The 13,457-nt window shown below is 38.7% G+C and overlaps 1 protein-coding gene across 2 annotated transcripts in view; it reads right to left on the reverse strand.

Moving 5' to 3' along the window:
- Nucleotides 1–6,016: 6,016 nt before the first annotated feature.
- The window catches only part of ADGRL4 (adhesion G protein-coupled receptor L4), a 76,376-nt gene continuing 68,935 nt past the window's right edge, over nt 6,017–13,457 (reverse strand). For both annotated transcript variants that reach the window (XM_082313613.1, XM_082313612.1), the window contains 3 exons: nt 9,989–10,080; nt 8,229–8,397; nt 6,017–7,693 (listed from right to left, as the gene is read on the reverse strand). In XM_082313613.1, the coding sequence (XP_082169739.1) occupies nt 7,631–7,693; nt 8,229–8,397; nt 9,989–10,080 (324 nt within the window). In that variant the 3' untranslated portion in view covers nt 6,017–7,630. The remainder of the gene's footprint in view (nt 7,694–8,228; nt 8,398–9,988; nt 10,081–13,457) is intronic.

Below are 13,457 nucleotides of genomic sequence, written 5' to 3' on the forward strand. Positions count from 1 at the left end.
CCTCGTACAGGGCCGGAGGCAGGCACTAATTTTGTATTGGTATCAGCCCTGCTATTTCAGTAAATTTAGTTCAACAGGCACCTAAGTAACCTGAACCAGAACCTGTCTCAACCACTGCTTTTGTCACAAAAGCGGACAGATTTTTTCATTACCTCCACGCAGTATGCTTGAGAAACACATGCAGAGTATGCTTTTGTTACAAATTCTCTTCCATTCTTCCGACTATAGAAAGGGGAGATCCGAAACATGGCCACACTCCTGGAGAGGATGTTTGCTTTGGCAACCAGCCCATAACACTCATCTGCAGAGCCTAACAGGTAAAGCCATCGAGGTCAGCCTGCATTGGCACTGTACAAGGCCTGGAGAAGACACTATTGCTTCACCGTCATTACATAATGCCCTTCACCAGCGACTCTTGTATACAGAAGAGACACAGTACAAGAGTCATTTGTAACATCCTCCATTAGTATTGCTTGAACTTTGATCTGGGGGAGGAGGCCTAAAATAGCCATGCAACACGTAATCGTTTCTGAATGGGCTTGAAGTAGATGGTACATAGTTGAGAGAATCTAACTTTTTGGTCATTCAAGTAGTTAAGATAACATTGACCTCCTGGAAGGACAGCTTACTTGAAAAACTGGTTTTGTGTAACTGTTGTACACTATGTATAAGTACAGAATATATTTCTGTTCATCCTTCTCAGCACATACAACATGTGCAGAGAAGAATATCTCCGAGATGGATGCACCCTGAGGTTGTCACATCCAGAAGGATGCTACTCATTTGTGGCTTACAGCATATGTGTTCCATGCACACAATTTCTTTCTGAAGAAAGCAATATTTTTAAAGGAGAAAAAAACCAAACAAACAAGACCATTCACGCCATGTGACGGTATAAGTCACACAGGCTTACACGGTTTCATGGAAGCTGAGCAGTACCACAGGACCTTTCCCTTTTCCTCTCTTATTGTAAACTTTTTCCTGCTTTTTCTGCAGGATTATGCTGTCTGATTCACTAGCCTGTAATATTTTTAACCTAGAAGTATTGCATACAAATCATTCATTAAAAAGGTAGCATATAGGATATCATTGGAGTTGCTTTAAGATTCAGTTGATTTTTTTTTCAGTTTTGTTTAGCTTCGGGGGAGACATTCTTGCAAACTGTTACCATTTGATGCTTCTCTCGTTTTCCCAATAATCCATAAATCTGGTTGTGTTTTTTTTTTTTTTCTCCCATCCTTTAAATACCACCATCTCATCTTCCCCATCACTGTTCCCCTTTTCTTTTGTCAAGTTCAGTTATTCAGACAGGGCAGCATGGAGTTCTCTAGATGATCACTCTCAACTATCCATTTTGTCCCAGAATTCATTATTTCATTTTTCCCCACCCTCTTTGAAAACTTTACATATTTGGGTTAGGAGACACTCATGCCTTTGCTCTGTTACCCACCAAGCACCACTCTTTTTACCCTTGTATCCCAGTTCTCTCTGTATCCCTGTTACAGCACTGAGATCCCTTACTCACTGCAAAGTCAAATGTTGCACTCCAGCGTCCTCAGTTGTGTGGTAAGACTGGGAGCTGGAAGGCATGTAGGCTGTGGGTGCTAGGTACACCACGGAGGGGAGGGTCTCTGGATACATATATTCTCATTACTACCTGTCAGAGGAGGGTGGATACATGGCTCTGCCCCATCCATTTAGACAGGAATTGTATGCAGCACTGCTTCTGAGACCAAGGAGTCAAACCCCAAAGCCTTTAGGAGTTATATTATAGGCATTAAGTGCTGATTGTAACAACGACAAACCAGAGCTGAGCATAAGAAGGAAAGTTATCCTTCACTAGGACGTGCACTGTAATTTCAGTGAGGATATACTTTGCTTTTCTCTGCTTCCACGCGACCCACCTGCTGAAGAGGTGCACAAACTGCCTCTCCCTTAGCTGGCATCTATACTAAATGGGTTACAGCTGCTACTAATTTCAATTAGGGCCTAACCCCTTGATGACAGAAGCCATGACTTGTGCACAGGAGTTTGATGAGTCCTAGCTGGGTATTTTGCACATGGTATATTTCTGCAGCTCACTTATACAGCAAGGAACATATTTTCAGCCTAAGAAGTGTGACCTGATCTTTCATCACTAACATAAATGAGCTGATACAATCATGGTTAAGGTGGCCATTTGTAAGTGTGTCAACAGGAGGGAAAAACCCCACATACGTTAAAGAAGACAAGAATAAAATCAACAATGGCTCAGGAGTGGCAAGAGAAGCAACTTTAAGTTCACCTTAAAAAAAAAAAAAAAAAAAAAAAGAAAAAGGCTCATAACATCAGTAAATGAAAAATAGCTAAACGAATTTCACTATTGATAATGAGCAGGAAACCCAGTGCTTGGGATCATGAGTTTATGCAAATCTATTATTACTGCAAATTGGCATCCTAAGACCCTGATCATGCAACACTTGCACATATGCTTAACTTTATGCACATGAGCAGTCTCATTAACGCCAAAGACTTAGTCGTGCATAAAACTGAGCAAATGCATGAGTGTTTGTAAGACTGGGATTTAAACACAAGGGATAGAAAACAAATTTACTGTATCATCAACAATTATTTCTGAAACCCATCAGAAGCCAAGGTGGTGCCAGAAGCCTGTTTAGTGTAGAAACATTCAGAGAGGGAGAGGAGTGGGATTTTGAAGATTGTTGCCTTTAACTCAATCCATTAGGCCCAGTAATGGTGGGCCAAACACAGGAGGAAAACATCCCTGCTCAGATTAAAATATAACTGATTATGGGTATTGGAGACATAGCCTTTCCCATCACATTTTACACAATAAACTGGATTACTTCTTAAAAACACAGATTTCAAACTTGTTTATTGTAAAGAAGAACTGGTTATAATCAACTTGGATTTGACTAAATTATTCAGCAGTGTCTCACAAAAGTCTTACAAAATTAATTTAAATGGTGTTAGGTTTATGTGGATTCAGAGCTGACTGCAGCATTTGTATAAATAGTTACAATAAATACAAAGGCTTACATTGGAGGGAGGTGCCTATTGCACTGCAGTGAAGACTGATGGCTAGTCTTAGAGCTAGTTTTAATTAGAATATTCAGCAATGCTTCAGAAAACAGAAGAGCTCCCTTATGTTATGAAACATGATGAAAATATGCTACTTCCTTGGGAATCCAAAAGGTTAAATAAAATAAAATAAAATTTGAGTACTTACCAGCAAGGAAAGAAGAAACAAAGAGCTGTAAAACAATGTCTGTAGAAGTAAAGCTTCTGCCAAATTTAAAGGGATAGCTCTGGAAAAGGAATTCTGGGAAAAGTGCAACCCTAAATTGGGAAGATGTAAAAATAAGGTCTCGGCAAAGAAATAAGGTCTTGTTATCATAAATATAATCAGTCAAAAGTAATGCTTATGTTTCAAGATAATTCCTGTATGCTTTTTAGGCTTTTTTTTTTGTTCCAGTTTGAAAAAAATTAGTACATTCTCAGCAGTCAGTTTTACTGCTATTTTTTGTTGCATGAGGGTTTTTTTTTTCATACTTTCTGTTCTTTTCACCCAGTAGAATTGCTGCTGTCAATTTTGCTGTGTAACAGTAAAGTTGACGGAATTATGGTACTTTTTGTACGTCACATCTTGCAGCTTGTTTCAAAGCAGCAGTTTCAGGATCTCTGGGTATCACGCGTGGCCGTGTATCTGACTCCTGGTGAAGTCTGGATATTGCAGGGGCTCTTGGTTCTCCACACGGTTTGTTGTCATGGAGGTAGAGAGTCTGAAAAAGGCAGTAGGTCTTTCACGTGGCTGCAGTCTATATGGACAGGCTGCCCACAGCAATGGCCGTGAGACCTGAGCTGGCAGGGAGCCAGGCAGCTTGTGAAAATGCTTTAGCTTATTTGCACTTGACATTTTGGTTGTGGTTAAATGGAGTATCAGTGCATTGATGACCAGCTGTTTTCAAGTCTGCATCCATCTTAAAGGCTTAATTTTATATAAAAATAGCTTTGGGGGATGACTTTGGTGAGGTAGCATCTTCACTTCTGTAATCGCACAGCACAGTAATGGTGCGTGTCCTGAACGTATGAGAACAAAGTGAAAGGAGTAACACAGGCTGGCGCAGGTTGTTGCCTAGGAGCCCTCCTTCTGCTAGATCTTTTCCTAAAGGAAAGAAAGTTTTACCTTTCTTCATGGGTTAAGTTTTGGCTTTTTTATCTCGTCTATAAAGGTTTCAAAGGATGTAGGACTTCTCCTGTGACTAACTGGCATCTGGCAAGGGTGTGATTCTGAACTGGGCTTTAAGGGACTATCATGACTCTGGTGTAGCAGCCGGAGGAATCAGCCCTGCAAATATTTGTTCATTCTGCCTAATGTCACCATGTGCAACATTACTTTATATGGCTGATCAATAAGATGCACGAGCTTGAAATTCCTGGCTTCAGGGCACCACCATGTTCTGAGTTGAAGGACTGTGACAACTGGACAGTGGTGGAAAGTCTGAAATAAATTTGAACAGTATCTATGGTGTTCTCAATGCCTACCTGCTTCATTCCAGTAGGTAAAGAGCACAGACAATCTGTTCATCAGCACAGCTCTGGCAGGCTGAACCTCCCAAAGGCTGTGTTGATAATGAACTCCTAAATGTTGCAGTTTCTTTGAAATACACTTCCAATTCTTTGAGGAAATAATTATTTCAGAATAAACCAGTCTTTCTTAATGCAGACCTTATTTATCATATTCTGAAGCACACCTTGAAATGCAACATTGAACACAAATTTCTCTTTGATTGGTTTAATGGAAACAATTTCTCTCTTCAGCAAGCACTTGCTTTCAGAGTGAAACCTTAACATTTTACTTTTTATCTGTCTTGTCAATCATTGATTTTTTTTTCCTGCTGGCCCTACCTGTAAATGTCATATACCTCTCAAAATCATGTAATCTGAAAAGATGCCAAAAAAAGTTTTTATTTTTCAAACCAGTCAACTGGTTACCAGTTGATCTGACAAATATGTCACACAAATTTATTTTTGGAAAAACAGTTTATTCAACTGATGCATGGCACTTGAGTGCAAGTTTGCTTAACAAAATTGTAACTAATGCCCAACTGTTATTTTTCTGATTTGATATTTCATATCATAGACTCATAGAACTATTCAGGCTGGAAGGGACCTCAGAGGGCCATCTCATCCTCCTTCCTGCTCAAAGCAGGGTCAGGCATGAGATCAGGTTGCTGGGGGCTTTAGCCAGTCTTAAAAACCTCCAAAGATTTTAACACAACCGCAGAACCTCTCTGGGCAACTGTTTCCAACACTTGACTATCCTCATGGTGAAAAGATTTTTTTCTTCATAACTTGCTGAAACTTCTCTTTATTCAGTTTATGTCCGTTGTCTCTCCTCCTCTCTGTCTGCTGGGTTGGGGCTCGTGTTACTAACGGCTGTGACAAATAAACCCTTTCATTTCTCACCAGTATTTCTGCATGCATTAGGGAGGAAAATTACAATATCCTTCAGGCTCTAAGGCAATAAATCTAAACAAAGTTTTTCTGCTCCTTATGTGCTGTATTAAAAGATAAAAACTCATCCTTGCATGTAAGGAAAACAGAGTTTCAATGAAGATCTGACCCAGAGACTGGAGAGCACAGTTTTCCTATAGAAGATGTTCTTTCATTAAAAAGACTATTGTAACCTAAACACTTTATGATATATTTTCTTTCCAAGGAACTTTTTCAATCTGCCTGAGCATGCTGAAGTCTTTATATAGTTACTAGAGATGCTTCTTTGTCCAGGCAGACTTACTATAGGTTACATTTCTGCAGGAGATTAAAAATGATGTATTAGTAGATATCCTTCTAAAAATACTCTTTTAAATAATATGTATCTGCATCTTCCCAAGCCTGGGAGAACATATACAACAGCAAAGGAAATACAGCAAATAATTCAGGGCAAATAATATATAACCATGAGAACTTTTACCACTGTATTTATTTAAATGACAAGAAACATGTCGAAATGTGAAAGCTAAGCACTTCAGTTTATTCACATATTTTACATTCAAAGGACCAACAGAAATAACTTTTTTTTTTTTCAGAAAAAAAGGTTCCTCTTGTGATTTCCAAAATTTTGACAGAGACATGGAATATACTTAATGAAGCATGTCACTGCAGTACATTCAATGAAAGCCTTGTGTATATGGAAAAAAGAAAAAAACCAAACAAATTTGACAATTACCAAAAAAAGTTTGCCTTTAATATAAATTAAATTCAGAGTAGTGCTTTATTTTAACAGACAACACAACAGTGGGATTTATTAACAACTATGTATTTACAGTGCCTCACTGGTAAAAATAATGGGCTTCATCTGAGATCCTAGACACTTCCTGAGAAGGCAATGTGGACTGAGGATTGCACAGCACTTCACATAAGCTAGGTGCTAAAAGGGTGAAATTAAAGCATACTTTTAAAATAAGCAAGATGACAAAGGTGGAACTGCTGATGCATTGTGTTTATGCCCTGATCCAGCAAAACGTGCACCTCAAGTACTCCCTTTGATTTCAGTAGATCTATGTATACTCCTAAGGTTAAACACAGGGTAAGTGTTTCAAAACCAGGAGCCTCAGAGGAAGACAACTGCTTGACTCAAAGATGCTGTGAGTAGAGAAAACTGCTGTAATGACAATTTTACGAGGTATGGAGGCACACGACCTTGAATTTAAATCTGCATTCTTCTGCAGGGGTGATTTCTACCACTTTTACTTTGATCCTACAAGGTCTGGATTCCAAATATCTTTATCAAGTGACAAACTTGTGAAAGCATCTTCTTCCCACAGCCTCCAAAATCATAGTGCCAGTTTAGTAGATCTCAGTCTTTTTGGCAATTAAATAAAACAAGAACCAGATCTTTTTCAAAGTATTCACAAAATAATCTTCCACTTAAAAAATGGCTGTCCCACCATTCTTGTATCAGATCTGACCTCAGCTCTTTAGATCTAAACAGTTCTTTAAAAGTTACAAAAATAAAGAATTGATTAATATACAAATATATATTTCAGAGTGATAAGAGAATAACATTAAACAAATTCCTTTTTTAATCTACTTTAAATTAAAAGAAATGTTTTCAAAAGTCTGGGCTGAAGCAGATCTTTATCTATTGACTCTTTAATGGAACCCATTCCCTGCAGATGGCCACATACAACTTAATGTAAGAAGCTACAAAAAGACAGTGAACATATTTCCACTGGCAAAGCAATTCATAAAATCTGCTGTGCCAGTTGTTTTTTGGTATCTTGCTTTCAAGAACTGCAGATATTTCTAATATTAGAAACAAAACCTAAATAATGAAAAGTCTTGAGCTTCTTTAGAAATTTGCTTCTTTCCCTGGTCTTCATTAATATTTGTTTTGCAATAATCCACTTTGTTTTGTATACTGTTTGTATACAGCATAATATAAATGCGCTGCATGAATGCACATGTATGTACAAAACCAGTCAGTAATTCAGTTAAGAGATATGCCTGCTCACTGGATCATTTCATACTTTCACAATACTGTATTTTTCTGTAATATCCATAACAACGTCATCTAGGTTGCTCCCTTCTTCCACTGAGATGCTCACGCATGTTTTCCTTCCATTTATCTCAAGCAGCCGAAACAGCAAGGAACATTTTTGAACAACCTATAATACTCTTCCTGAATCTGCAATAAAAATAATGAATTCAAATATGAAATTGATTTATGCATAGGTCTATATGTCTTTTAACTCATTTTGTACTGCTCCAATCACTAGATGTTTTAAGGTGGGGCTGCTTTTGACTTTAGGACAGGATACTGAAGAAAGTGTCACCTCAGGATATTGTGGGTAGCGTGAATCCTGCTGCTAACTGCAAAGACTGGAAGTGACTTTTATTGCACCCACTGTGTTATTTCATTGGGTTAATGGCACTATAAGGAGTTTTAGAATTTTAAAAAACATTTTTCCGTGTTTCATAAATTGTTTTTAAAACTGGGAGAAAATATGTGAGCAGGTAAGAATTGGGCAGAGGTTCTGTCTCCACTGAAAGCAACAGCAAAATTTCCCCTCTTCCCTCCTCTCTCCCATCAATGACACAAGGATTTACTGCCTTGGTCTGATAAAATGTTTGCACCATGCGTCCACTTCAGGGCTGGGCACCTGCCTGTGCAGGTACATGTGACTACCTGAGTCACTTCCCACAAGGAGTGGGACACTTACCTTCCTAGACAACACACAAAGAAAGATGAAGATGAACATCCCCTGGAATGCGTTGAAGATTGTAAAAAGATACGCAGTAACCACAGATCCCTGTACGACATGGAGGACCCCAAAGATCCAGGTAGCCCCAAGGAGGAACAGGAGAGCAAGAGCACCTCGGGCACAGGATCTAGACAGGAAAGAAACATTGCAGACAACATGTGAGCACGTGCTCTTTTCCTTCCTTCACCGCTTTGGATGGTGAATTCTGCCTAGGGAATTTTTTCCCAGCTGCAAAGGCCTCAGAAATGCAAATGCATGGGCTGCTCTTTAGGGTGTGCTGTAGCACTGTGGCATGCATAGGCTCACATAATCACTGCAGAAGAGCAGAGGAATAAAACTGGAGGGCCTTAAAACACAGGCTTCTTTAATCTTCAGATATGTTTTCTCTGGTGTACTGCAGCACCATATGATTTGATTTAAATCTACTGTTAGTGTAATTCCCCAAGGAAAAACATATGTCTGTTATGAAGCATTCCCCCACTTTTCCTCCTCCCCCTTATCCTCCTCAAAAAATAACCCAGAAAAATGTACAGTATGCTCTTAGGTCAGTACATGTGCATGACATCAAAGGGTTCCCAGGCTGCCTCTCAGGTTCACTGCAGAAGATGGTGCCAGTTGTAAAACTAGATCTTCTTTCTTTCGTTCTTTCTCTTTTAAAAAAAATTATTTTGTTTTTAAAACACAAATACTCTCAAATAGTTCCTGGGTCGGCATATTGATGCTTTAAAATTATAGGAAGTGATTGGCTATGATTTTTTTTTTCCAACATGCTGTAGAGCCCTGCTCACAGACTTGAGCAAATTACAGCATGTTGTCTTGGAAATGAAGCCACTGATTACTTTCTTATTCATTCTCAGCCCAGTCATTGTAGGACTTCCTTTGAACAACAGACATTTTTAGCACTGTTCCTCTGAAAATGAATAATTTTCAACTTCATTAAAACCAGCTCACCACATGAAGCTATGAAGGGTGAGGAATAAGAGAAAGTAATCAATCAAACAATTGCTAAATCCTAACTATAAATCTAGTGCAATGCATTGAAACTGCAGGAGTGTTCCTAAGCAACACAAACAATAAGTTGTTTTCAATGTTCCCTGTAGTACACTTCAGCTTTTCCTGCACAAACGGTTTTCAAGGTCCCTATAAATCAGTTTTAAAGAGAGTGAGTTGATGGAAAAATCATAGCAGCATGCAAAGCAAAAATCCTAGAGAGAATCCCCGCCCCCCTCCTGCCCCCCCCCCCCCCCGCCACAGAAGCACAATGTCCTACTGTAGACTTTTTACAAATAACATGAATGACTTGATTCTCTTATCACTGTATTACTTGCTACTTCAAGGCAAATATTTTGGTCCTAATTCAGGCATAAGTTTTGAAATCTTGTTTGGCTTGCACAGAGGCTGTGGAAAGGACTTAAGAAAAAAGGACAATTACTTCTTTAATCTTGCCATCAGGCTTTACCCTCTGGTTGATACGGGCCACTCGTATTCCTCGTACATCTCTCACACAACCCCAGTGTTAATGTACAAGGTATTGCTCAATGGGAATAAAGATTGTAAAATCTACCTCCAAATCTATATGAGGGGATAACAGAAAAAAACTTATTCCTTTTTCTACAAATCTTCCAGAAGATTAAATTGTTATTTTTGAATACTCACTTTCATCTCTGGCTGTATTTAAACTTACAGAAGGTAGAATGTTTATTAAATGGCAAACTTACCTTATATTTTCATAACAACTAACTTCTGGCTTTAACATTGCAGTGTGTCGAAATACTTTATAAATAATCACTCCGAAAGCCAACAAATTAACCTGGGGGGAGTGAAGAAAGGAACTTTTAGTTCAAACCAGGATGCTTTTGAATTTCAATAACTGTTACACATTTAAATGAAACAAGCCAAATAAAGTTTCTGTGTATATGAAACCTACAGAATCCAGTGCCAGAAGGGGAAAAAACCTCCATGCTTTTCTGAGCCACTTCTATTAAAAAAATATGAGCCCTGTAATAAACATTGATCAAACAGGGCTGTAACTCTACCTTATCTCAACAGTATCACTACCAACAGTCTGCAAATGTTTATTGATTTTATTGGTAAATCTCTTTGATTTCCTGCTGAGATTTTTTTTCTGTAAGTAGAGATGTTTAAGAAGAGAAGAGAAGAGAAGAGAAGAGAAGAGAAGAGAAGAGAAGAGAAGAGAAGAGAAGAGAAGAGAAATGGAGACAACCAAAAAAGCCCCTCCCCCCCATGGGTTTTCTATTGTACTGTGTCGTGTAGATCTTGACAAAATGTATGTCTTTTGTTGCTCAATAACATTAATAACATCGTATGGTCTGAGGTCTTTGGGGTGTGAAAACTTTCAAGTGGCACAAAAAAACTTTGAGGTTTATACAAAGAATTTTTAAAAAACTAACTTTGGTTAAAAGGCTCCTTGCTGTGTATTCTTTTTTATATTTTATGTTTGTTTCATAGGTGAATAATTTCAGTATGGTTTTTTTTTTCCTGCCTTCTTTATAATGTCATTGCTTTATTTGAGTTTGAAACAGAAAAAAGCAACTAAAAGAAGGAGCTTTGCAAATGATGCTCAATTATGGTTCTGAACCTCTGTTTGCTCGGCTAGGCTTCACTGATCTTTCATTTAAATTTATACTGCATTCCTTTAACAATGTGGATGGGTTTGCTTTCTTGTTTTTTTAAAAAATTCTTATTTTGTTTTGCAGCATTTAACATCAGAATCTATTAAAAATGTTAGTAAATGAACCAAATTTTAGCTGGATGTCATCCAGATACTATTTGTAGATCCTTGGTTGTAATCCCTTGGTTGGTTCCTGTGGGCTTCCAGCTGTAGAATAAATAGAATTAATGTATTCCCCAACTTGTTTCTCCAGAAAGACTCTGTGGTTTTCCTCCCTCCTTCCTTTTCTTTAAAAAAAAATCCTCTGAAATGAAAACAAAAAGCTGCTGTAGGAGCACAGCGACACTTTAAAAAGAATCACTTCCATTTGTTAACACTTGTTATGTATGTCCTTAGAACATTTTTGTTGTGTCAAGGGGGGAGTATCTGATATTAAATGCAGGCTCTGCTTTAATTAGCTGCATGCTCATACTTTAATACAGCATAATGTATTTACAATTTGATAAGACAGGAGATAGAGCTGATTAGCAGTTTAGGGAATTAATCCTAATACCTTGTACATGCGCTGATCGTGAGAGCTATTCTGAAGCTCCTTATATTTAAAATTGTAATCTATAATATCTCCTAAACCAGCAATTTTTCAAAGTTAATTATAAGCCAGTCAGCAGTTGTGGGTAATTATATGCAGACTTACTTTTTATCTTATATTTGTGGGTGAATAATATATCAAATAACTTAGTGCACACACTGTAATCTGCAAAACCCACCTAACGTACTTATTAATCTGAAAAAGGTAGGGTGAAATGTGATCAAAGTACCATGAGCATGGAGAATACACACCGCTACTTCTTCAGAAACTGTTACCAAGACCGCAAGCACAAACCATGTGACCAACCTTACTCTCTGCCGGCCGGTCACCGAGATCACTAATGTCAATGAGAGCCTTCCTATTGCCATTAATAGGCTCTGTAAGCAGCTCTATGTGCCAAACCCCCTTATCCTTCCCACATACACCAGCTGCAGAACTGGAGAGGTTTTGCTGAGCAAGGATGGGGAGGGAAACAGGCAGATGTGGGGCCTCGTGGCAGCGGACTCCATTTCTCTTTGTCCCAGTGGGGCTCCTTTACACAAATACTATTTACACCGTCCGTTGCACAGGATAATAGGATTTGACCCTCTGCATTAAAGTAATACACATTAACTATGATTCTTTCATTCATCAATCCATTCTAATGGGAATAATCTGTATGTATCGGGGGAACAGGAGAGGTTAACGCCGGCTTCTCGGAGTCAGCTGGCAGAACACAATTATTGTACAATACGTCTCAGGTAGCCTCGCAGGAGGTAGTGTTACAGGGTAATGAGGGTAAGCTTAACTTCTGAAATACCCGGTCATTTCCAAGATTTATTAAAGCCTTAAGTCGTTTTTTGCCCCATTTTGAAGCACTCCATTAATAAAAAATATCTATAGCGAAGTGCCTAGACTGCCTTTACACAATGTTCAGTGTCTCAGAACAGTAGCTTTTAGGCAATGTAGTGAGGTGTTTGTTTATTTTTTTTTTCCCAACCTAAGTTAGAGGCCTCTGGAACTGCCTTTTTTCCTTTGGGGGACAAAATAGGTAACAACAAAGTAGTTGTAACTGTCCTGTGACACAGAAATGCAGCAAAACCCGAGGGAAAAGAATAACGTGAACTCATGGGTAAATCCAGAAGAAAAGACTAGCTAATGTTAATAATGTGTCAAGTGTGGTCTTTAGAGAAAACTGGTAATCCAACAGGTATCCTAAACTTAACACATTCTGCTTCAACCTGATACTCTGCATGTTCTTTGCTGTGAACATACCAGTAGCCTCAGCTATTTCTGGGAAAAGTAAGGTAAAAAGTTCACGTTGGACAGTTGGACTGAGTAGGATTGAAGGGAAAATGGCTTTTATATAACTGATATCCTCAAAGAGCCATACGTATTTCAACAAATGTGGTAGGAAGTCAAATCACCCAAAATGCTTGGCCAAAGATGCAACCACTTAAGACATTTGAATTTGTATCCAAAACTGAGCTTCAAATGAACAGAAATGGAGGTAGCAGGCTGTAAAAGTCATCCAAAATATAGATAGGCACAAGGAATCCTGGATCCCCAAATCTTCCAGCTGGGACGAACTGAGGGACTTTTGGATGAGAGATGCTGAAACATCTAAAAAGGCTTCAGCTGCTACTTATAGCCAAATATTGTGTTTTATACTTACTTGGTTGTAATCGTGTGTTTTCATTTTTGTAATTAAAGCACAATCTTCAGATCTTGTTGAATAAACCTTCGATGACGTTATAATTAAGGCTGCCTTAAGGTGACAGGCAAGGTGAACGAGAATGAAATGGCAAACATAAGGCACGCTGTCTCTGGAGAGGCAGCAAGCTGGCGTAGAGCAAGATGTGCAGGCAACTGTGAAACCAAGCTCAGGACAGGCTTTGCACAGGCCTGGAAAGGGCCAGCCTGGGGACTGCTGCTGCCACATACTGGCTTTGGGGAGAAGTTACCTCTATAATGAGCAGAGCTACTC

This window comes from Platalea leucorodia (genome assembly GCF_965183815.1).
Source record: "Platalea leucorodia genome assembly, chromosome: 5".
Lineage (NCBI taxonomy): Eukaryota > Metazoa > Chordata > Aves > Pelecaniformes > Threskiornithidae > Platalea > Platalea leucorodia.